Raw genomic sequence first — 27312 nt, forward strand, 5'->3', positions numbered from 1 at the left:
ACAAAAAACAGATTCAAGAATAAATTAGCACATTTATAAAGATATTTTAGGAAATCACATGAAACCATTTGCAAATGAAAACATGCCGTTAAAATGGACATTTATGGACGCTAACTACCTCTAGCATAATTTATGTTTAGTAAAAAAGTGGGTTGATGATCATTCTACCGACGTTTTGAAGTTCCCCGCCATAACTCTCGATCTTAATCAAATTGAGAACATTTGAAATGACGTTAAAAAGAATGTAAAAATTGAGAAACCTAAAAAATTTGAATGAATTGTGGGAAGCAGTAAGTTCGAATGAAAAATTGAATTGTGGGAAGCAATATTCGATTCCTTTATCTCAGTCTTAAGCTTCAGTAAAAAAGTTTACCACACTGTTTGGAAACAATTATAAAGCAGCTAACCGAATACTAAAATAAAAGAATTTAAAGACAAAATTAAAAAAAAAATACCATAGTTCTTTATAAGTGTGGTACTTTTATGGCCAAAAAAATAATGAACTCGATTTAAAAAAGTTAAAATTTGAAAACCGTAACTAGTATTTTCTGTTGAGAAGGAATGTTATAGAAGCTACTTAAGTTTATAACGGAATATTCATACAGAGAAAGTAAACAAAAAAGTTGTTAAAAACTATTTGAAAAACTTATGAAATTGAATATGACTTATGTGCTATGTGTATGCTTAACCTGACCACCGCTGTATTATTATCTTTATTTTAATGTTATATATATACCCACATTGCTATATGTGTTAAATAATTACGCTACTTTCCCTTAGCTTACGGAGAAAATTTAGCGAAAGGGTTTGCTATCTTGGGAAAGCTGTTCATATCTGCTGGTTTCTCCACTATATTTCTCTTTACCGTGGAGTTATTCCCGACTGTAGTTAGGTAAGCTATTTTATCTTGGGAAAGCTGTTCATATCTGCTGGTTTCTCCACTATATTTCTCTTTACCGTGGAGTTATTCCCGACTGTAGTTAGGTAAGCTATTTTATTTTTCGTCCTAATCACTTGGTTTTTTGGAATTAATACTTATGTGAATTCCCTATTTAAGGTCAATAGGTATGGGATCATGCGTGTTTTGGGCAAGAGCTGGTGGAATGATAGCTCCTCAAATATTACTAATGGTAAGCTCACCTCAACACAATATTCACATTAATTTTTCTTCGTTCACCGGAAACAATTTTTTTCTTTTTACTGATCGTAATAAATGTATATCCGTAAAAGTTAATTGATTAAAAATTGCTCAATAGCAAATTTGTAACTTAATTCATCTTTCAGGGAAAATATACTTTCACGGCACTCCCATTTGTGATATTTGGAGCATTATCTTTACTCGCGGCTATAGCAGCTTACTTTGTTCCAGAGACAGGAGGAAGCAAACTTTCTCAAACAATTGAAGAAATAGAATCACAGCCTAAACGAAGTGCTTCTTTAACATCAGACACCATATCGCATACTGCTCTATGAAAGTTATTATTGCATTTAATTACTTTTATTAAATAGTTTTTATTTCAAAATTTCATTATTCTATTATTGGATCGCGTAATTGAATAATAAACATAACAAACACATAATTGTAAGAACAATTCACCTTGACATTTAAAATATAATTGGTAGCACAATACGCAGCATCATCCACGAAGCAGTTAATCTACAGATCCATCAAACAAAGAACAGTGAGGATGCTCTCTGATAATGCTTTGACCAATAGATGATAAATTAACAGATAAGAGTTGCGAGTTTAATTTAACCACTTTCTAAAGCTAACATTTCTTTTTTGCTAAAAGATTTTAAACGGAACATGGAAAATTGAATGACTAGTATGAAGCATTAGGGTTAGAAAATTTAGTTAGAAAATTTATTAACCTCTTATTTTTATTCTCGTTTACCTGAGCTTAAACGAGAATAACTTTACTGGTTAATAGAATTAGTCATCAAATTTATAATTAGAGGTTTTTTTAGCTTTAGTGCTATGATTAAAGAGACTCACCCCAAGCAAATATTTACGAAATTTAAAAAACTTTTTAATTTCGGTAAAATTTACAGCTAAAAATTAGAAATGTTTAGAGACCGAAAATCTTCTTTGATTTTTAACCATTTTAATATATAAATACCTGATATATTAAATAGATACCATATTATATATAACTAAAGCATATTTAAATTGATAGCTAAAAGTAAAATCACGAAAAATTTTCAAGATCTTTTTTTTTTCAAATTACTTTATTGGCTTGCATTTAAACAAAGTACGCAGCAAATTTTAACACAGCATAATAGCAATAAGTAAATGGGTTTTTCTTTTTCACAATCTAGCAAAACTAAAACTAAACTTTTACAAAAATAAAATCACTCAGAAAAATATTACAACCTAAATTCTCTACCGTCTGTAAAATTGTTGATCATCTTCAATTAATATTAAAGTCATTTTTATCGTTTGTATAAATAAAAAAAAAAAAAAGTATATATTTTACGTGTGCGCATATACACATAAAAATTCATATACACACACATGAAATAAACATATACAAGGTTTCAAGTAACAATATATGCTATCAAATATTAGTTTTTTAAAATCAAAAGAAATCAATTATTATCACCATCAACTTAGCCATTTAGATTAACCAAAAATATCAGTCAGTGCATGAAAATATTCAAACTAAATACTTTTATAAAAAAACTTTAAAAAATAATAAACATATATATCTATATAAAGAATGTGTTACCATAGTAGCATTCAAACTGCTAAAAAAATTTGTGAAACATGCTCAAAGTAATTTCATAATCAAAAATTAAACTAATTCATGATTAAAATTACCTTCACGATAAGAACCCTTTCTCTTTCCCCAATTTTATAGACAATTATACAAGATAAAATATGTTCATGTCTATCAATCATTCAATACCCAGAAGTTTCAAAAAATTCTTGAAAACTATATATTTTGAACATACGAAGTTGGTATATAACCTTCTTCTTGGCCTCTCATCACACGCGTCCAGCCACTACCATCATCCTCTTCTATAACAATTAATTCTTCACCCGAATACACTGTTAACTCACCTTCATTGTTACCTAGAGTTAAATTATTTTATTACAATCATTCATTAAATAAGAAACAAAAACAAAACTTTGCTACAACGCAAGTAAAGAGACTTACCACTGAAATCGTAGATAACAGTACACCTCATTTCATCATCAAAATCTCCAGCGAATCCTCCAGGGGATATCTGACGCTCTATAAGGTCCGTTTGTTTATCAACAGGTGGCGGAGGTAAATCATCAGTAGATGATCTGCGACTATTACTTTTGGGATCTGAGGGATCCATTGCAGACATGTAACACTAGATGAAGTTGATTTTTTAAAATTTAAAACAACTTTAGTTAGTATCTTTATTTCTATTATTTTCTTTATCTTTCTATTATTTTAATTTTCTTTCTATTATTCTATTTTTTTAAAATTCAAAATTTATTTAGCACTTCATTAAGAAAAATTTTGAAAATAATCAAAGTGTTAACAGAAATTGTTTCGTTACTTTACTAACACTTTTTAAATAAAATATACGACTTTACATATGCAAAGTGTAAGTTACAAAATAAGAGAACTTATTGATAAATATATTGCTGATGTATATTTATTAACAATATATTTATCAGTAAGTACTCTTCAAGTTATCTATTATATTATTATTTGTAATTATCATTTATAACCATCATCGTCGTCATCGTCGTCGTCGTCGTCGTCGTCGTCGTCGTCGTCGTCATCATCATCATCATCATCATCATCATCATCATCATCATCATCATCATCATCATCATCATCATCATCCTCCTCCTCCTCCTCCTCCTCCTCCTCCTCCTCCTCCTCCTCCTCCTCCTCCTCCTCCTCCTCCTCCTCCTCGTCGTCGTCGTCGTCGTCGTCATTATTACTTTTATCATTAACATTACTTATTATTATTAAGTTATGTTATTATAGTTACTTGAAAAGAATGCATAAAAAATACTAACGTGGTATTGATGGAGTAGAGTTTTCAGCCTTTCAGTTTCTTTTGAATTTGATTCAATTTGAGTCTGAATTGAGGCCATGTCTCCTCCAAACTGTTTACTAGTATCAGCAATTTTTATCATGCCAGCTCTGGGGAAAAAAAAAATTTCTTTACATTACAATCCAGGTAGCAACAATAATTCCTTTAATATAGTCTGTAGTCAAGTATTTTATCACTATACTGTTAAACTAAAATATATCAAACCTGATATAACACTATTCTCACCTTGCTTTCTCTAGCTGATCAATCTGTTCATTTAGTGATGATATTGCTTTGTTGAATTTCTTCCTACGTTGTGCTGGAGGAAGATCAGAATAGTCATTTGCAACATTTTCATTGACAACTACATCTCTCTAAAAATGTTAACACTCTCATAGTTTATTTTGGGATAAATTCTGAAAACGTATTCATAGTTCATAATATAACTCTTCTTCTACAACTATTTTTATATTAACTAAAAAAAGATTTTTTAACATCACCTTTTTACTGCTCATAGCAAAAACAGAAGTTTTAGTTGTTTTTTGTCGTATTTTTGTCGATGGTACTGGAGTAGGTACTGCAGATGCAGTTGGTTTACCCCATTCTTCAAAGGCTATGCTGCCAGGAACAGAATTTCCAGTTTTATGTATATCAATAAATGTCAATGAGTCCTAAAAATATTAGTAAACTTTGAAATTTTTCAGAAAAAAATTATATAAGTTTTGAGGTCAGCATTTTTGTTTAACTATTGCAAGTGCTAAATAATCATGCAGCATTATAAATAAAAACAATTTCTTTGATGAAAATTCATATGCTGAAAAAAAAAAAAAAAAAAAAAAAAATTAATACTAATGTAAGAAATTGTCTTATAGTTCAGATATCCTCTATATACATTTCCATAAAAAATTTTTTCAATAAAAATTCCAAAAACAAAATTTTACTCTTTAAAACAGTAGAATATTTTATTGAGAAAATGTAAAGCAAATAAAAAATGACAGTTGAAAAGTTAAGTAAAATTATTTTATTACACTCTAAACTTTCAAAAACCATTAAAAAAAAGACAGAGATAAAAAAATACCTTAGCAGGATCACAGAGTTCTGCTGCCTTTACCATACCTTCCAAGCAACTAGAAATAACTGACTGCACTTTTTGCTGAATACATGATACTTCGATAAAGAAATTTTTCAGCATCTCAATTCTTTTTTCTTCTGGTAATTGTAGTTCATTCTAAGTTAAAATTTAAGAATAAATCTTGTAATTGTTATTTAATTTTACACCAAAAGTTTTTCTTCCTATTATGCCAATAATACAGTATGAACAGTTTTTACTCACATTTATTGTGTTAGGAAGATCACCTTCATAATAAAGTGTTTGGGCTTTATTAAAGTTATCAGTAGCTAATTTATATTCATCAGAAGCTTTTTCTGCTAAATGGCCTTTATCTTGTGAAACTTTTTGAAACTAAAAAAACAAAATAAAACAAAACAAAAGTCAATTTTTGGTAAAAATAACATAAAAAACACAGCAATGTGGAAACTTCATTTTACAAATTTAGAAGATGCATTAAATGCAATATTATTACTGCATTTATTTTCTCCCTCAGGTTAGTGATTTTCTATAAATTCATTAGAATAACCTACCCTCAAAATCTGTATCATTTTCATTTTCCTATTGTGTTCTTGTAATAAATTGAAGGTAATATAATTATCGTTACTTTATGTTAACTTTTTCACTTAATTTAAGTTAAGTTATCACATCGTTAAAGATTTGTCAGCTAAAAAGGATTTTTAGGACCTATAAGTCTTTCAGTCACAAACATATTTTTCATCAAACAAAATAGATTTGTAAATAAACTCTAGAAATCCATTTTTAGAGCAACATTCTTATCCTAATATATTTTTTAATCATCAGGAAAGTTCTTTTTGTTCTATTTTAAACAATTTAAATTTTTATAAACTTTTTTTCTTGAATACATATAAATAGTAAAAAAAATCAACCTTTAAAATTTGAGCTTTAGTTAAATCGAGGCTATGAGATGCGGTCTCATAAGCTTTTAAAGCATTGCTTGCATCTTCACTAGCTTGATCATATTTCTTTTTTGCCTAAAAAATCAATGAAGATTTATAAATATAATCCTGTATAAAAAGCTTACTTCATAATCAAGAAAAATAGTTTTAAAATACTTTTTGTTCATAACAAAACCTGAAAGACTTCTGTAATTAAACTATTATTTCAAAAATTTTTTTATTCGATTTTCTAAAAACAAAATTCTGTTTGTGTAAATTATAAGTCTTTAAAATGTTTGGGAATGAGTTTTTAGTTTAATGATTCTTCTTACTAATGCCATAAAATTTTTATCTAAACCTTAAAATTAAAAAAAAAAAAATAAAATAAAATTCAGAATAAAATGTGTACTTAATTATTGTTGTTAAATAATGAAACAAACAAAAATACTTACAACTTGTAATACTTTTTGGAGCTGGTCAAGGTTAGCTTTATGATCATTCAATGTTGAAATAGCCTAGATGAATTATAAATGTATAGTAAAAAGTTGGTTAATAAAATTGGGCAACTATTTGAAAATTGTTTATTTTTACACCATTTCAAGAACTTTTTTATTTACTATAAATATTAAAATTTCAATTCCTAACTACAAAACAATATCAAAACTTTCTAGATCCCACAACCTCTCCCCCCCTCCCCTGATAAATTTACTGATTTTTGTTTTTACTCAATCAATTTTAAATCAATCGCACTGTGTGCCATATAAACTGTCAAGTTTAGCTTCTCTCAATCTCTGATTTTATTTATTATATTGTTAATATTTGTTTGAAAAGGTATTTTCAAGCCCCCAAAAAATCTAAAGATCAAAAATAAAAGCACTTTAGGTTTTAAAAATATAATCTGCAAAAACAGGAAATCTTTTTTGTTTTTGTAATTTTGAAAGTTTGAAGGTCAGAAAAACACAAAACAGAAAAGATTGCTGATTTAAAGGAAACCACTTGTGAAATTTGTTTTGAAAAAATAGGGGGAATTTTCTAAACAATAAATACAACCATCAGTGACAAAAAAAAAATCTGGGGGCCATCTTTCATCTGGCCTGAATGATCAGAAGAGATTTCAACAAAATTTGCATTTTACTTATGATGAATGTTTGCTATCATGAAAACAGCAACACTCCTAATTTATGAATCCCACAAAACCAAAATAATGGCGTACACATCACCACAAGAAATCTTAAAATTACCATTTTAAAATAAATAAAGTAGCTTGTAAATATAACATAGGAATAAAACAACAAAGAGGAATACATTTCTAAGTATTTAAATAATACATAATCAGTATTACACTTTAATCACCATTAGATCGTAATCAGGTACCAGAGGGCTGTTTCTTCAAAGAAAGTATGTCAAAAGGAAGAAAAAATCAAAAACCTACAAAACAGCAAATGGAAGATCAAATAGCTGTTCCAAGTGAGCTATCTACTTAACAAACTAAAAAACTTGTTTTAAAATCTTTATTTATTTTTGAACAACGCACCAACTCATTTAACTTTTTTGTGAGAACGAAACGTCCTAGTAAAGAAGAAATACATGAACTAAGACATAAGAAGAAGTTATTTTGGTAGAATTACCAAAGAAAGAAAAAATTACCAAAGGTTGAATTACCAAATAACAGTATAAGTTAATACAGTTATGCCAGTATCTATCCGGTAGTACATTAAAAGTCTTTGAAGGACTTGGACATTCACCATTTTTGCTCATGAAGTTGCTATAAGGAGGCTTAAAAGAAAATATTGTGGACCTAGAAGAAAGGTTTCCATGTTTCATGAACTGGAAAACTTCCAGCCTATAAGAGAATCACCCAAGGGATATTGTTGGTAATAAACAGAAGCAATCAGAGGGGAATTGGTTGTTAGGAGAAAATAATCAAATAAACAAAGAGAACTGGAACAAGACATGTATGATTTGTAAAAATAACCATAAAGTTTGAGAATGCCAACATTTAAAGACCACCATGTGATACAACACTGGGAGGTTACTAAGAAGCAAAGATTATGCTTTAGATACTTAAATTAAGATAGCAATAAAAATGTTGTTATTATTGCTTTTTTGATGATGGCAGTACCAAGAACCAAACGCTGATGCAGCAGCTGATTTGTTACTTCAAGGTGAAACACAAGTTTGTAAAACACAAAGTCAAAACAAAAAGTTGATCTCTTTGAAACAATCCCAAATGATTCCAGCTTTAGCCATTGGATAGCATAACAAACATGACAATACAAGAAGAAATCAAAACCTTTAAAATAATGTCTATCAAATAGAAATATCTAAAGAATATTGCAATCCCATATATTAAGCTAAAGCCAACAATTGATATTCTTATTGGGATGGATTATGCTGAAGTTACGTTGTGCAGAAAAGGATCTAACAAACTTATTATCTGTCCAGTTGTCCATCTCACACCACTTGGATGAACAAGTATTTGGGATTTTGGTGGATAGGTATCAACACACTTTACAAAGTTAGTATCAAGCAACAAGAGCGTAGAAAACATATTGCAGTTAAAATTATATATGCAGAGAGGAAATAGAATAAGCCCAAATGAGATTAAAAGACTAAATAAGACACAAAATTCACTGAAAACACAGACTTCACTGAAGATGGAAAACAGAAGATATAACTCAAAATACCCAGGAAAGAAAATGAACAGCTGGATAACACTTATAAAAAAAATTTGTTTAAGCATCCAATAAAAAACTAAAGTCTGCCATAGCTTTGGATTGTGATATAGTGAAAATGTATTTAAGAATGTAATACAACAGGATGATAAAGGTTAGCAACAGATTTTGTGGAGAAACTTGGATCCCACAGCAGAACCAGAAAAGATCCAATTTAACTGAATGGTATCCTTATCCAGGTGGTTCTGGAACTCAACTTAGACCAACTGGCCCAACTGGCTCGGCTCTACACCAATCTTTGTTAAAGTTCAAAAACACTTCACGTTGTTTCCATTCTAGTAAATTCTTATGAGAAACTTAAAAGTTTCTACTGAATTAAATCTTCTTCATGATACCAAGTTTTCTAATTTAAATTTATGAATAATAATTTGACTGAAAATAAATAAATTACATTTGAAACATCATTTATTTTAGTTAAATAAAATTTAGATTGTTACTGCTCGTTAAAGTTTAAAATTTTTTAAAAGTTTGTAAAAAATCTGTTAAAGCTTGTTCGCAATCGTAATCATTCGAAAAATTTTTTTACATCAATAGTGTCCATTCACGATCGTTAGGAATGAAATTTCTGAAATGAAAAATATGATCAGGATCGTTTGAAATAAAAAATGTTGCAAACACAGACCCTTAACCAGTATTATTGTTTGATCACAACTGGATCACTGATGATAATGTAGAGTTCAATGTTATTTTTCATAATTATTGAAGAAACATCTTTCTTATGACTGTAATGAATCTAATTAATTGTTTAGGATTAGAGATTTTCTTTTCACAAAATTTACAATGCTTCTAGTTTTTATATTCTTGGTCAGACTTTTTTATTCTTAATGAGAAATAGTAATGGCATGGATTTTTAAACGATTAATCAGCACTGTTACACCTGATACTTTTCTACATTTTTGGCAGCTTGTTTCTGTGTTATTTTATTTTTTAAAAAAATAATTCCACAAATCCGATTTTCTTATACTAAACATATTTATTTTTGAAAATACATAGATATAATTTAACAATCCATATTAGATAAAAAAGAAATTTACTTGTAAAATTTACTAATTCATAATATTTCCTCTTTTTTTATTTAATATTTATATTTTCTATACCCAAACCAATTACTTTCACTTTTTTGTATATTATTTGATATTAAAAAAAAAATATTCATATATATATATGAAGACCTCAGTGGAAAAACCAGCAATGTCACATTTTTGAAATTTTTGAGAAACTATTATTTTTCAAGCAAGCATATCTTATTTCATCTTTTATTTTAATTACCAAGTGAAAAAACTAGTCCACTCATTAAAAAGAGGATAAAATTAAACATGATCAAATGGAACAACCAGTGATGTCAAGAATTACATTTGGAATAACCTGCGTTGTCCGAAGTTTTTATAGTTTATGAAACCACGTGATTCCTTAATACCTCAAATGTTGGTTGAAAAAAAAGCCGCGGAAAAAGTAAACAAAAAACAAAATGGCTTGTAATGATAGTCCGGTGGTTACAGAAAAATCAAGAAAAAGAAAGATTAATATTAATTCCAAAAATAGAAAAAAAAAAACACAATTTATCGAGCCACATTATTGGGGCAGACTGTTATTGTATTCGACTTGCATGTTTTAAAAATATTAGTTGTGAGGAAAGGAACGAACTAATTAAGAACTTTAATGAATATTCATCTAAAAATAGTCAGGACGCGTACTTATCCACACTAATAAAAATCCAAAACATTAACAGAAGAAGACCACGACAGAATGCAGATAAAACTTACTTACACAATTTTTCATATTCTTATTGTGTAAGGGTGCAAAGAGCACAATCAGCTATCGAAGTTCCAATCTGCATTAAAGCTATGATGTCTTTTTTCGGAATTACAAAAGCTAGGATCGAATCAATAAGGAAATCAGTTGCTACAACTGGTTAGTAAATAGTTAAAGAAGTTATTTATAATATTTTAAGTTATGAACTAAACTACATATATATATATATATATATATATATATATATATATATATATATATATATATATATATATATATATATATATATATATATATATATATATATATATATATATATATGTAGTTTAGTTCATAACTGGTAGAGGCAAGCATAAAAATCGGCCACACAAAATAACCGAAAGTGACAGTGAAGCTATCCAAAAACATATATCTTCTTTCAGAGGAAGGTCATCTCATTATGCTATTGGAAAAACTAAAAAAATTTACTTACCTGAAGATCTAAATGTCTCTAAAATGTTTGAACTATTCAAACATGCATACCCAACTGTTAAATTAGGATACAAAACATACAGAGTAGTTTTTAACAATAAATTTAATATTGGGTTTGGCTTTCCACGAAAAGACACTTGTTTAGCTTGTGATGAGTTCATTGTAAATAAAAAACACACTGACCAAGAGCTTTTAAATGCAGTTGGTCAAGATATTATCAAACTTAATAAAAAAAAAAAAAGATCTTGAAACAGAGCATGATTTTCACACAAAAAAAGCTGCTGTATTTTACTTAGGTCGTTAGAAAAGTTCGTAGAACTCCCCTCTAAAAAAAAAAAAGAAGAGTTTTTTTTAATTTTGTTTTATCAAATGTTCAAAATAATGTCCATTGTTATCTATACAAAGTTGCATCCTTTCAAGCCATTTGTCAAACGTTTTTTTATACTCTTCTTTGGGTATACTTTGAAGTAGCTTCGTTATGCGAGTTTTTTGACTTTCGACGTCAGTATCGTCATCAAGATTTTTTTTTATCAAGTCGAATAGCCAATAATCGGATGGAGCTAAGTCTGGTGAGTATGGTGGGTGGCGAATTATTGTAATTCCAGCTTGGTTTAGACAATTTGTGACGGTTTCAGTCACATGGGGTCGAGCGTTATCATGGAGAAATTTGAAATTTTGAGTGCCTGTTTTAGGTCTTTGCTTATTTATTTCGCATATAAGAGGTTTCAAACAATTTTTTATATAATATTCGCTAGTAATGGTGTCTCCCTTTTCAACATAACCCAAATGAACAACACCTGTTGTTTTGAAGAAGATGTAGAACATGTTTTTCGGCTGAAACCTGTCGCATCTTACTATAGTTCTTGGACTTTCACCTTCACCGACCCAACTAGCGTTAGCCGACTTGTGTCCAACTTGTCTCAAATAAAACCATGACTCATCCCCTGTAATAATATCACATAGTCTCCATGGACCGTTTCTGAAAAGAGCTAAATTTTCCTTACATGCCTCAACTCTATTCTTGCGATTTTGATCGGTTAACTCGTGGGGTATCCAACGTGATGTTAATTTTCTTTTTTTAAGTGCGTTGTGAATGATTTCGTTGATTGTAAAGCGATTAATCGATGTCAGGGCTTCAATTATATCATGTGTTGCATGAGGATTTTCTTCAATAATGGCTCGCACACGTTCAATATTCTCAGCTGTATACGTGGTTTGAGGGTGCCCTGAGCGAGGATCATCTTCGAGACTCTATCTACCATCTTTAAATAAAGTAGCCCACTTGGCAACTGTACTATATTTTGGAGCTTGGTCACCATGAACTAAAACCAACTCATTGGTTATGGCTTGTGCTGAAACTGCAAGTAGAGCACGGGTTTTAATATATGCTCGATATTCAAATTTATCCATTTTTAAATTTTTTCTTGAAAACGTATATAGTAAAATATAAATAACTTTTTTAATAAACATTCAAAATACTTCAACAAGTACTTAAAATGTTCATAATTAAACGCAGTTTAAAATGATATATAAATATTTAATTATTTCCTGTCTCATTGTATCTTTATAGATGAAGTTCTACGAACTTTCCTAACGACCTAAGTATAACAGAAAGTCAGATGCAAAAAAACGAGCAAAAAACTCAGACATGTTTGAAGCTATTGCTTTTGATTTTCAGAAGAATTTACCCTTGCCTAATAAATCAACTAACGATGTGTATTACCGAAGACAGCTTAAATTTTTATCATTTAATATACACATCCTATCCAGTGATGAAGTATTTCTTTATACATACAATGAAACAACAGGAAAAAAGGGAGCTGATGATGTTTGCTCTATGCTTTATCATTTTATCATTAATCATCTTTCTGACACAGTCCTTGAATTACATTTTTTTTGCAATGGATGTGCAGGACAAAACAAAAATTACACTGTATTTCGTTTTTTGCATTGGATGGTTCACTTTCAAAAACGTTTTAAATGTATTAAAGTGTCATTTCCTATACGAGGTCATTCCTATATGGAATGCGATCGTGACATGGCAAATGTTAATATAAAGACTAATGTTGAAATTCCTGAGGATTGGCGTCAGATTCTTAAGAATTGCAGAAAAAAACCTTCACCTTTTAATGTTGTAAATTTTTTCAATGTAAATTTTTTCAGATTTTCTGATTACTTGAAACAATATTGTAAGTGCGCATGTCAGATAAAAACTCGACCAGTCAGAGAACTTGTCATTCAAGATATACACCCTGCACTGCTTCTCTTTCGTAACAACTGGAATGGCAACATTGAAATTACTGCTTTGGTAAAACGTAGACAAAATAATCAAACAGAAACTGCACTCAATCAGTTTAATATGTATTCCTCAGTTCTACCAATAAGTACTGCCAAGTATAACGACTTACAAGTTCTGAAGCGTCTATGTAAACCTGATAATCACAGTTTTTTTGATAATCTTGTTACTTCAAACACAGAAACACAAGATTCGGCATCAGAAGATTCAGATACTGATTAGAAAAATTTATTTTAATTATTGTTCTGTTTCTCATTAATTTCATGTTGGTCTCATTCATTTCATGTATAGTAATGTTTCTGATTAATTTGTGTTAAAATTTATGTTTTAATTAGTTTGACTTTGTTAGATAAAAAAAATCTATCGCTCCACAATAGATGTTAACAAAATGTAATATCTTCCCATAGACATTTCAGTGGGATAACAAAGAAAAATTAGCTAAAGAAACAGCAGAGTCAACTGTCTTTTGAGGCCCCTTACATCATTAAGAGCCCATTTTTAAGATATTGTTTTGTTTTTAAACAAAAAAGAAGGGCTAAAAATAGTAATTAAAGGAAAAAGTCAGTGATGTCCATTAATTGATAATGAACTTTAGTTTCTGAAAAAATATTTATTTTTTATTTTTTAAGAAATAATCTGATATAAATATAGTTAATCTATATATATATACATAAAACTAAAAAGCAGTGTATAAATTAAATTTTAAAGAATGTTTTGAACTTTAAAAATTGATTATCTCAAAATAAGAAAAATGTGACAACGCTGGTTTTTCCACTGAGGTCTTCATATACATACATATATATACATAAATATACATATATATATATATATATATATATATACATAAATATACATATACATATATATATATATATATATATATACATATACATATATATATATATATATATATATATATATACATACATATATATATATACATATATATATATATATATATATATATATATATATATATATATATATATATATATATATATATATATATATATATATATATATATATATATATATATATATATATATATATATATACATATACATACATATAATAAGTTATATATTTGTTATTAAATCATAGTAATATAAAAGGAAAAAAACACAAAAAATAAACCACCTTTTTCCTATCAGCCCTTGAGTCAGTTGCTAACTTTTGCATTTTGTTGAGAACATTATCTTGAATATTTTCAGCTATGATTTCTCTTTGCCCAGCAAAGCAGTCTGTTTCATTGAGGAAACTTTTGAATGATTCCTGATATGTAAATCTAGTATTAAAGAAAACTTTAATTAGCCTGTTTCCATCACCAAAAATATAAAAAAGACATCTTATTTTTACACATCTTGATGGCATTAAATATTTTACAATAAAAAAAAATAGACTTCACGGCAAAATTAATGCACCACTTACAAATTCCAAATTTTTTTAATAATACCATGTATTTCCCGGATTTATAAATTACAAAGATGATAATGTTTATTGTTACATCTTTTGGAGGTTTTATTCCATTTCCCTTAATTAATTTCTGAATTATAGCAGCTTTTCATAAGTAGCATGTTTTGCTGTAACTAAACCTCACTTCTAAAATAAAAGTATGTATTGGTTTTAAATTGCTTTAACAGTAGAAAAGATAACTGTTATTTGAGCAACACATCTGTTTGTAATGCAGTGTTCTAGACAAAATTTAAGTCGTGATCAATGTGTTGCAATTGTTACTTTGTCCAATGACAATCCAATTAACAGTCCAATAAACCAATTGCCATCTTGGTGGAAGATTTGGAGTGTCTCATACAACAGTCGATAGGGTTCTACAAAGGTTTGTAGAGACCAATGATCATGCTAGACAATTTGGCGAAGGCAGACCACAAGCTACCAATGCCATGGAGGACCAATTTTTAATACTTCAAACACTGAGAGAACAGTTCACTACTGAATGAAGTCTCCCAATACAACTTGCTGAAGCTCATGGAACTGCTGTTAGTCAAGATACCATAAGAAGAAGACTTCATGCTTTAAATTTACAGCCTTGGGCAGCAGCTATTGGTTCCAGATTGTCTTTAGACCACTAAAGAAACAGATTGGCTTTTGCAAGGAGGCATATGAATTGGGAAACACATAATTGTGGATTGGTCTTATTTACAGATGAGTTAATGTTTTGCCTTATAAGTTCTGATCACCACCCGAGAGTGTACAGAAGACCAAATGAAAGATATTTTGCTTGTAACATTCGAGAAACCACTTTATATGGAGGCGGCTCATTGATGGTATGGGGCGGAATATCTTTAACAGCTCACACAGACCTTTTTATTGTTGATGGTGGATGTCTGACTTCTCAACAATATGTAGCAGATATTTTAGAACCTTTTGTGGTACCTTTTGCACCATAAATTGGGGATGAATTCCTTCTTATGCAAGATAATGCTAGAACACATACGGCACATATTGTTACTGAATACTTAAACAATGTTAATATTCAAGTTTTGGAGTGGCCAGCTTGCAGTCCAGATAAGAACCCAATAGAGCATCTTTGGGACATAATGGGAGACTGTGTCAGAAGCCAGCATCCACCACCTAACAGCCTAGAAAAGCTGCGACAAAGTCTTATCTGCACGTGGGAAGATATCCCTCAAGAAACGATTAGATTTCTAATTGAAAGTATGCCATGGCACTGTCAGGCTGTAATAACATCAAGAAGTGGTTACACTAGTTATTGATAAGTCAATATTTCAATTTAAGCTGTATTAGTGTGCATAACAATAATAATCATTTTACTTTATTTTGCTAAATGAACCATATTATTTGTTTTAGTCTTTTTTTTCACCATCCTCAAAGTCAATTTTATTATTATTATCGAAATAATTATGTTCATGTGTTCTATTCTTAATATGTTTGTCAAAATACATGATAATACTGATGTCAATTAAAATAAATCGAAATGTATAAGTGGCATGTTAACTTTGTGGTTAAGTGTGCTTTAAGCTTCAATCTTAATTTCTCATTAAATTACAACCAGTTTTAAGAAAATACCAGAAAACTATGTTTATGTTTACCAATAACATGTCTTTTAAAACAACATGACAATAGCAAAAACATTAAAACAACATGAAAATAGTAAAATTGTTTAAAACAACACAACAAAAGCAAAAATACAATTACTAAGAACAAAAAAAAAATGTAGGTCATTCACTGTAGACAAAACAAGGACATAAATACAAGAACAATAGACATGATGTTGCAAGTCTATTGCAAGTCTATTGCAAGTCTACAAAATATGGAAGTTACTAATTTTGACCAATCATATAATTTGACTCAAGATTATTGATATATTTATTGTTAGTATAAAAAAATGTTGGAAGCTTTAATTCCAATCTAAAACATTAAGATATCAAAAAGATACATATAAAAAACAAAAAAATATCCTCCAATATAGCAATAATAAAAACTCACTGAAGTTCTTCTTTCTTACGAAATTGGTACTGTTTTACAAGCCTCCTAAATCAAGTAGTTTTTAATTAATAGTAACAATAAAAGATTGCAATAAAATAGTGCTAAAGCATTTTTTTTTTATTAACATTTCCTGACCTTATCAAACACAATCAAGAAAAATAAATCTTGTTTTTCTAAAAAAATGTCAGCAATTATCACAGGGTTGCCACCGTTATTTAAGAACAAAATTCACTGTTTTTCCCTGATTTTCTTGCTAAAATTTTGCTTTTTTCGCCCTGATTTTCCCTGATTTTTAGCTAAAATTTTGTTTATCTCCCCCCTGATATTTCCAGCATTCAAACACCCAAATTTAGGGTGGAATGCAAGAACCGAACTTCAAATTTGAAGTCGAACTTCAAACCTAAAGTGCGACTTGAGCGAATGCACAAAGCGAACTTCAACTCAAGTCAGACTTGAAAACCGCTAAAAATAGACCGTTTTCAAGTCTGACTTCAAACCAGACTTGAGAGAGCAAAAATTCCTTCCGAATGCAAGAACCCGACTTGAAATTTCAAGTCAGACTTCAAATCTCAAGTCTGACTTGAACGGAATGCAAGAAGCGAACTTGAACTGAAGTCAGACTTGAAAAACGAGAATTTTTGAATTTTCAAGTCATTTTTTCAAGTCTGCTCCAGACCAATCTTGAAACCAAACTTGAAAAAAAAAACAGACCGCCATTATCATTTTGCTGATGCGTAACAAAACTTTACTATTACTATATAACTTATTACAACCTTTGCAAGTATGAAAATGAGTTTTTAACAAGCAAAAGTAGTTACTTGGGCATATTGACCTAATTAATTTAGAAGGTTACATTGTGAAAGTATATTTTTAAATGAATTCATTACAGAAAACTGAATATTAACATTGCGAAAACGTGTGTCTTTTAAAACATCCTGTAACTCGTATGTAATAATTCAACATGTCATATTTTGATGCCATTAGAAATGTTTATTAGCTTTTTGAAATGTCGAACATCCTAGCATTGTAAAAGGCTGTTGATTAAGGCACATTTTTGTGATACAGTATAAAAGTAAATTCCATTTAGTAATAAATAGTTGCAGTTATACAAAGAGGTGATACGTGTAAAAGGAGTAAAAGAGAGTTCATGAGAAGTAGTTACAATTACATGAAGTATTAAAAAAAACTTTTTTTTAAATGTTCAAAAATGAATCGGTATGAGCTGAATTTTAGAAGAAGAAGAAGAAAAAATATGCCAAGTCACATACCAAGGTTTATTATTGACAGAGCTAATCCTTTAGAAGTTTACCACGGTATAGAATTTAAAAGGTGCTACAGATTTTCCAATAAAAATCTTTTTAATATTAGCTAATGACATTATTAACAACAATGTTAACAATCGAGGGTGCCCTCTTTCAACTGTACAACAACTGGCTATTGCATTTCGGTTTTATGCTACTGGTTCATTCCAAGTGAGTAGATATTCAAAAAACGGTATCAGAAAATGGCACCTTCTTATTGTAGATTTTACATTACGTTTTTAAATAACAACATTTTATACCAACAAATGATTATAACAATAAATAAACTCTTTTAGAGAATAATAGGAGATTTGGAAGAGCTGAAACTCAACTGTTTGTCCAGTGGTTTAGAACATTTCAATTCAAATGGCTAACAAAAGATATCAGTACATAAAGTTTTCAACAGAAGCTGATTTTTTGATAATTTAGCAAAAGTGCTTATAAGTTTTCATGGATATCTGATTTTGCTATTTCATACAAACTTCAAACTTTTCTTAGATAAAGAAAATATTTATATTTATCAACCATTATTTAGATTTTACCAAATTCAAGGATTCCCAGGATGTATAGAAGCAATTAATGAACACATATTCCTATAATAATTCCTTGTGGAGAAAGCGCAGAAATTTATCGAAACAAAAAGGGATTTTTTTTTTGAATTGCCAGGTCATTGCAGGTGCTTCATATGAAATTTTATCTGCTTATGTTCAATGGCCTGGAATTGTTCAGGATTCATTTGTTTTTGCTAACTCAGCTATTAAACAAGTTTTAGAAGCTCGCCAACATGTTCATGTTTCAGGTGATTCTGGCTATCCTTATAAACAATATTTAATGACAACTTTTTCTAACCCAAAAATGAAAATGAAATCAGATACAATTACAACATGAGAAGTACACCCATGTTGAATGTTGTTGTTGAATATTGTTTTGGTATATCAAAAAAAAACAATACCCTTGTCTTAACATTCCCTTAGGAACAAAACTGCAAAATTCCATAGCTATAATAATATCCTGTTTTGTGCTTCACAACATTGCCCTTCTACAAAATGATTATTGTGGAGGCAATGAAATACAAAATAGCAATGAAGAATGTGGTGCTAAAGCATTCACTAAAGATATTTTTGCAGAAACAAAGCAAAAGTCAAATTTCAGACTTATTTTTTTTAAAAAAAATTTGTGTCTAATAATGGATAAAGGGTCTAATAACAAAAACATTATTTTCAAATATTTATACTACATATTATTTCAAAAGAATTACATTTTATATTTCAAAATAGTATTATATATGAAAAAAACAATTTCAATAAAAAATAAAGTGATAAATTCAAACATTCCAAAAACAATTTGGATCTGATATTGTTAGAAAATAATAATCCTCACATAGAATAATTCTGTTGTGTTGCTTTTTTAAAACTTTGTGAAAATTTTAACTGTGAAAATTTTCACAAAGCTTTGTTTGTATTGTTGCTTTTTCTGGAGAGAGTTTTTTTTTTATATCATCTATTTCTATTTGTTTTTGCATTAGTTCTTTATCAAGATCATGAATTTCATTATATTGCTTTTTTGTATTTTTTTTTATTAAGAGATTTTTGTTTAACGTTAAACTTTGTTCTTTTTCATGTGTTAATGAGCAAGATGCTATCAATGGTTTTTAAAAGTTTTCTTTTCTGTTTCTATAAGTGGCCCAATAATTTCAGAAGACCTGTCTCCATATGTGATCTCTATTGACTTACATATGTAAATGGTATACTTATATATGTAAATGGTATACTTACATATGTTAATGGTATATATATGTGTAGGTATATATATATATATATAATATATATATATATATATATATATATATATATATATATATATATATATATATATATATATATATATATATATATATATATATATATATATATATATATATATATATACACACACACACACATAGTATTATGTAGTATTAGTATTGAGAAAACTAATTTTGTTTAAAGTAATTTTCTCAGTGTTTTTAAAAAAAAAACCATTATTTTCATTAAAGTATTAGTAAAAAGATAAATAAAAATACATTGTAGTATAGTATCATCCCCAAAAAGCGTCAAAATAAGATTCTGCATTTTCTAGAACATTTCCATGTATTTTAATTCAAATGGAATCTGTTAAAATGGAGAAATCAAGAGAAATTGTCTTGATCACTTAAGTGGTACATATGACCAACCGTTGTTTACCAACAACTTAGGATTTGGAACTGAAAGTGCCAAGATGAATTTGTTTTTCTGATGAAAAATACATAGCAAGAACTTTTTTTTTTATTACTGTTATTAACTTTTTATTTAATCGTATACTATACAAATATCATTACACGGAATTTGTTTCAGTAAAAGGTTTTTCCCGTAAAAAAAATCCATTACCGCTATTGGTTGCGAAGTGCATTTTCCGATAAACACCCTAAATTCAACGCCTCGACTATTTTTCAAGTTCGACTTTCTCAAGCACGAACTTGAAATTTTCAAGTCTCGTTTACGCATTCGCTCAAGTCAATTTTTCAAGTCTGACTTGACAAAGTCGAACTTGAGATTTCAAGTCGAACTTGACTCAAGTTCGGTTCTTGCATTCCACCCTTAACTTCCAAACAAAACTTCTATATAAACCCCAGAGCATTTTTTTATCTCTAAAAAACAGATACTATAAATCCCCCAATGATTAATGAACCAATCAATTTGTTTGAAAATTAAAATAAATAATCAAACATTTCAATCAACACATGAAATTGTTCTTTGAAAAAAAAATATAAAAACTACATTAGAATCCCATCAACTTGAACTCTGAAGGGGTATATATATATATATATATATATATATATATATATATATATATATATATATATATATATATATATATATATATATATATATATATATATATATATAAGCAAATATAAACGCAATGTGATTAATTTTCTTTAAAAATGTTAAAAACTAACCCTGGTACGCTGGAAAAGAAAAATTTTTATTAGAAAACATTTCAAAACATTAAAGAAAAATTAAAAGTTCTCTGATTTTCCTTTATTTTTTTCCAAAATCAACTATTTCCCCCTGATTTTCACTGATTGTATCTAAATTTCCCTGAAATTCCCTGATTTGGTGGCAACCCTGTATTAAAAAACGTTAAGTCTGGGTAGAGTAATGCTACAATACTTAGCCTTAAAGATAATAGTGAGCAATTTATGAAAGAAAACTAAATATCATCTAAATACTAGATTTCTTGGTCAAAAAACCAATTATTTTTTTTAATATACTAAGGCTAGATAAAACATGCTTAGATTCTCTCATTAGCCAGACGAGTTTGTGAAAAATGATAACAAAGATTTTAAATTTGGTTTCTCATAGTCAAAACCCTTAATTTATCAGTACTAGAAAGTTTAAATTTAAGCAGTTAATTATTAAGATAAGAACAAATAATATATATATATATATATATATATATATATATATATATATATATATATATATATATATATATATATATATATATATATATATATATATATGTATGTATGTATGTATGTATGTATGTATGTATGTATGTATGTATGTATGTATGTATGTATGTATGTATGTATGTATGTATGTATGTATGTATGTATGTATGTATGTATGTATGTATGTATGTATGTATGTATGTATGTATGTATGTATGTATGTATGTATGTATGTATGTATGTATGTATGTATGTATGTATGTATGTATGTATGTATGTATGTATGTATGTATTAACTATAACATACCATACCATAAATTGGGTTTACTTTGAATGCTTTTCACATATTTTTCAAAGATTGCCTATCAGTAATATTGAAAATAACTGAAATATAATAGTATACAAATGGGGGCTATAATTGTCTCATAAGAAATTCAAAATAATACTGGAATACAAGGATTTAAAAGAGAGGATTTTATTCACTTTTTTGGTTATTTAATGCAGCTATGGAAATGGGGTGACTTTGAATATGGATGTTTTATTATAACATTCATTAAATACAGCAGTTACGATTTTACTTTGAGTAATTTTTAAATTTAAATATTGTTATCTTGTAACATTTGCATATCGTAATGATATTTTAATCATTATCACTCGCTTGTTTCTGTTTTTCTTAACAAGTATGTCTATTTGGTAAGTTAATTGGTGTTGTATTTTCCAGTCTCACAAAGTAGGGAACTAAGTTTAGAGAAATTATAATCTTTTCCTTTTATCCAAAGATAAAAAAAAGTTAGCTTTAAAATTGCCAGCCAATCCATTTCCTGAAACTGATGGAAGTGGAATATTTTTGTGTGTTCTATGAAAATCCTCAAAAGAAATGTTTTTCCAGGGTCAACAGTAATTTTCAGCTTGTTGCTTTTCTTCATTAACACAACGCAATAATTTCAGAACTTTAACCACTGCTTGGTTAACATTATGTTGTAAACTTAAAATACTCAAAAACAATATTTGCCCTTAAATGGATGTATACCACATTTTTTAAAACCACCTACTAAATTGCTGCTTGATGAATATGAGTGAACAAATTCTTTAACAAAAAAAGAAATTTTATTTAGTAATTGTCTGTGCCTTTTTTGCATATGAGGTTTTGTATTGATAAATTATTTGTCTCCAATATACTTTAAGAGGACCATAAAAACCACACATCAAGTGAATGCAATAAATGGGTAGAGTTTGGTATTAAACAAGCAAATAAGATATTATTTTCTTCAGCTTGTTTCTTCAGCAGTTCCTTTTCACTTAAGTGACTCTTGACTAAAGTGACTGCTCAGATGATCACTATTGAGAACCATAGTTTCAAGAAGATGCCAAATAAATCTAACAAAAATTACTAACATTTGTAGATTTCTTTAGGTGGTCAACTTCCATCCATGTTGTCCAAAGATGCTTTGCTTTACAAACTAAATAAGCAGAAACCATATGACAAGAAGCCTCAGAACAAGATTGATGTAGCACTTTAACTACTGTTGCAAATAGGCTTAGAATATTTCACTCCTCTTTTAAAAATTCTTCAAAACTGACTTACCAAGAACACATAGATCCATGACATTAAATGGAAACCCCTAAGCAGCTAACAGTGATAATATGTTGTAACATAGATGATTTCTAAACATTAGTGAAAACTGTTTATGGCCCAGGTTTTTTATAGTTAAGTGTATACTCTATTATAGAGTGCCAACTAGCACCTCATAAATATTAGGTGTTTTTTTAAATGATAACCCACCATTTACAGCTCCCATTGTATTTGAAACTTGTATGTATGTATGTATGTATGTATGTATGTATGTATGTATGTATGTATGTATGTATGTATGTATGTATGTATGTATGTATGTATGTATGTATGTATGTATGTATACATGTATGTATATTGCAGTAGTTGAAGGTAGTTAAAATAAGATACCTCAAAAATTTTCAGTGATTTTGGATGAAAAATGATTTGTGGATTTAACTTTAAAGATTGTTGTGATTGTACAAAAAAAGCTATAAAAAGCATGATATGCAGAAATAAAAGTTTTCAATTGTAAGAATATGTTAAAAAGTAATAGTTCTAAACACCTTTTTTTATAATTTATGATTCTAAATTTATAAAAAGTTGTTTATCTAACTTAGTAACTTTTGAATTTATTCAAAAATATCATCATATGAATGGGAATAATATCCTTTTGACATTTATGCATGACGTATCTTTCTACTAGGCAATTTTGTTAAGATGCAGCTGTGTTGATTCTCAAATCTGTAAACATAATGGGATGCTTCCGATACTAGTTTAACAGTTCGCTCTACACTCAGGAAACGAGATGGGAAGTCTGGAAAATCTGGCATAACAGAATTGTCTATGAAGTATTGAATTTCTTGAATTGCAAAATGTTGCATAGTAGGAGGTTCCGTAACGTCTGGAGCAGTGAGGTCTATCAACTCATACTGGTGATTGGCATTAAAATTTATTATAGGAATTTTTTTCAATTCATTTTGCAAACTGGTCAAGTTTATTCTGTAAATATAAAACTATGATCAATACTGTGTTATGATCATGTTTAAAAGAATAATAAAATAATTACTTTAAGTTACTAAGTCAATTAAACAATTTAAAAAGATACCTTTGTCTAAGAGTCATTATTGATTGAAAACAATGATTTCTGATCTTGTTATCATCATCATATTTTATATCATGTAATGTATGTATTTACATACATATGTAAATACATACATTACATGATATAAAATATGCATAACTACCATATATACTCATAAAATACATTTATTATTTAGAAATACTGAAATATTATCAAGAACATAAATCATACATGTTTGGAAAGAAAAGCAAATAGTCATTGACAATATGTGATAACATTACTTTAAAATGTAAGATTAAAATGTCATTCAAAGTAAGCTCATATATAAAAATAATAATAATAAAAAGTGTTATGCTATACAAATTTTTAATATCTATGACTAAGGTGACCACTCTCTTTATTTTTCAAATGCTTAATAATTATAAGCCAAACTTATACATCTTATAAAGACAACTGCAACATTCAATAAGGTACAGTACAAAGTTTTCAAACATAAATTTTGAAGAAAATTCCCAATATATTCAAATGATTTACACAGCAGGTATAATAACCATTTGATAAATAAAATTACAATTAACTCAAATATGAATTATTTAAGATACTTTGATATGCAATGTTCATACACCACTGTAAAATAATGTTATGATTTTAGTTTAAACAAAAAACAAAACAACAAGCAGCTTATCATTCAAAGTAACCCCAGTTTTCAAAGTAAACCCTTTTTACTTTATACAAAAGAGGTACTTATACCTGAGACTTTTTGCATATTCTTGCTCAATTCGATTTCTATCTTTTATAAAACTTGAACATTTCTCCAAAAACTCAATACCATTAAGAGTATGCTTCTCAATGTTATCTCTGTTATCCTATAAAATTAGAAAAATGATTATACTTTTAACCCTTTTCCTACTTTCTGTATAACAGATTATTCACAAAAAATTGTACAACATGAAAATTAACTACTAGAAATTTATTCTATAGCAACGTTTACTTTCAGTTAGACAAAAATTGTCCTTCTATGTAAATACAGCAATAATTTCTCTTCAAATATAAAATGAAAATGTTTTTGAAAAATAAAATTTTTATATTTAGCTTAGATAATTTTAATGATAAGACATTTTGATGGTATTGAAACTTACCCAGAGGTCTACACCCCAATTTGCCATGCTTAGAGAAGCCAATAAAATTAGAAACTTTTATTTTATATAATTAAAAATATATATCTTCCTCTGATGAACAACACCTGTAAAAAAAAGAACTATTTTAACTAAAATAAAAGAGCTACTAGTTATGCTTGTAGCATAGTCAAACCAATTTTAAAGTTACACACTGATTAAGTAGCAAAGTGAAAAAAAAAAAAAGGTTTCCATATAGAAAATTATTCTTTATGAAAGTTAAAACTAAATATATAAACTATTAATAACATAAATGTATCAGCAATTTGTATTGATTTTACTTTCTTAATACATTTACATTTTAAATATCAAAAATAAATAAATAAATGAAAAAATATAAACAATTATAAACTCTTAACATGAGCAAAAAATTATCTCTTTTATAGCAAGACAATTTAATAGAAAAATTAGAATCTCTTTTAAAGTAACTTCTTTTAATTATTTATATACTTTTTAAAGTAAAGTATTTCGTTGGGAGAATTAAAAATAGGAACTTTTTGAGTACTTTAACATTAACATTTTAGTAAACACATAGTTTACATACCGATTGTGATTTTTAAAATAATATTATAATACTGAGTTATAAAAATAGTAATAGCAGAAAAATATTGCTTAAATGTATTTGTCTACTTTTTTTTTTTCATTAAAAAATAACCACATCCATCTCTCTATAACTAGTTACCTGGATTTTTTTCAAGCCTAACTCCCTTATAAAATATTCATTGTTTTTCGAACTTTATTAAAATCTAAATATAAAATCCAAATAATTTTTTTATTTAACATATGAACTGCAATTCGTAAAATTTATTATGTACACCTTTTCCAAACTTAATGCACACTTTAATTGTGTCGAAGACACCTCCTTTATAAGGTTATTGGCAGTCTGTACAATACATTATTAAAAGAGATTGACAGTCAACTCGGGCTCAGAAAAATATGTTCCGCAAGTCGGGTTCGGAAACGTTTGTTCAGCAGATATGCTTTTCAAATCATCATACATCGCGCTAAATAAAAAACTAAAGTAACAACGCACATAAAAATTTATTGCTCCAATGTCAAAAATGTTTTGTCTGTTAATCAATTGTTATGGTAGTGCTACAATTTCTTTGAGATATTATATACACATTATAAAAGATATATTTTAAAAATTGAGCATTTATGCGATAAATACATTATCATTAACATTTAATAGTTGACACTAATTCTTGTAATTAACAACAAAGTCTATAATACTTGTTACAATAAAATGCAATAATTTTTAATTTTTCATGGTTTAAAAGTCCCAATTAGATTTACAGCTCTTTGAACGTCTTAAATTCATCAGCTTAACTTAAAGGTAGATGGTCCGTACAAGAAAAGATTTGCAACATACTTCATGTCTTCTTTTTTACTGTGAACAAGAAAGAAATATTAAATGATTGAAGGAATGATTAAAGGAACAACTTTAGATAAAAGAAATGAATAAGAAAAGCCGTTGCGATATTTGTATTTTACAAGCTATATTAACAGTCGAAGGAGCTTAGAGCGCAAAATGTTTTACAAAGTTAATTGAAATAAATAATTCGCAGAAAATAATTTCTGTCATTCAAGTCAGAATGCGAAAGCAAGTTATTGAAGGAATGGGTTTCATACTATAAAAGAAACATTTGATTCAAATTCTTTTCTGCGCACGCATCCAAATCGTCAAAGTGGTGGCAAAGCATTATAAAGGTAATTTCGAGCCACCTCAAACTCTGGAATAAACAAACAAGCGTTTAAATGGCGATTAAATTTAATAATCAGAGTGGATGTTTATTATTAAAACTGAATTCGAGAATTTTGAAAAGATTTAAAGATTGTATAGCGAGGGCTATAAGAAGTTACAATTATCTAAAAAACTATGGAATGAAAATTTCACCTTAATGTTCTAAATTTCTGTTTTATATTTTTTCATTTGCTTATTCCTGTTTTGTTCCTTAAACAGCTTATTTAC

General features: G+C 28.2%; 2 protein-coding genes, 1 long non-coding RNA gene and 1 pseudogene across 4 annotated transcripts in view; 2 read left to right on the forward strand and 2 right to left on the reverse strand.

The window, feature by feature from the left end:
- Window positions 1-1523, forward strand: part of LOC145182009 (solute carrier family 22 member 15-like) — a 31111-nt gene extending 29588 nt beyond the window's left edge. For both annotated transcript variants that reach the window (XM_090099583.1, XM_090099582.1), the window contains 3 exons: window positions 781-892; window positions 1058-1130; window positions 1285-1523. In XM_090099583.1, the coding sequence (XP_089955709.1) occupies window positions 781-892; window positions 1058-1130; window positions 1285-1473 (374 nt within the window). In that variant the 3' untranslated portion in view covers window positions 1474-1523. The remainder of the gene's footprint in view (window positions 1-780; window positions 893-1057; window positions 1131-1284) is intronic.
- On the reverse strand, window positions 464-1791 carry LOC149883190 (uncharacterized). The gene is made up of 2 exons (XR_016456165.1): window positions 1598-1791; window positions 464-1467 (listed from the first exon to the last, which is right to left on the reverse strand). It is a non-coding gene; the product is annotated as an uncharacterized LOC149883190 (long non-coding RNA).
- A 492-nt stretch (window positions 1792-2283) lies between these two features.
- LOC145181688 (cdc42-interacting protein 4 homolog) lies at window positions 2284-25430 on the reverse strand. Its single transcript, XM_090099584.1, has 13 exons — window positions 25305-25430; window positions 24916-25031; window positions 16754-16798; window positions 14426-14573; window positions 6486-6548; window positions 6025-6129; window positions 5360-5488; window positions 5105-5254; window positions 4527-4697; window positions 4273-4400; window positions 4010-4136; window positions 3162-3345; window positions 2284-3076 (listed from the first exon to the last, which is right to left on the reverse strand). The coding sequence occupies exons 1-13, from the start codon at window positions 25329-25331 to the stop codon at window positions 2937-2939; spliced, it is 1533 nt and encodes a 510-aa protein (XP_089955710.1). The 5' UTR covers window positions 25332-25430; the 3' UTR covers window positions 2284-2936.
- LOC149883191 (uncharacterized) lies at window positions 10926-13509 on the forward strand (annotated as a pseudogene).
- Window positions 25431-27312: the final 1882 nt, after the last annotated feature.

Source organism: Hydra viridissima, unplaced genomic scaffold, assembly GCF_058129835.1.
Source record: "Hydra viridissima isolate aposymbiotic clone 2 unplaced genomic scaffold, HvirCarnegie_v1 scaffold_10, whole genome shotgun sequence".
In the NCBI taxonomy this organism is placed as follows: Eukaryota; Metazoa; Cnidaria; class Hydrozoa; order Anthoathecata; family Hydridae; genus Hydra; species Hydra viridissima.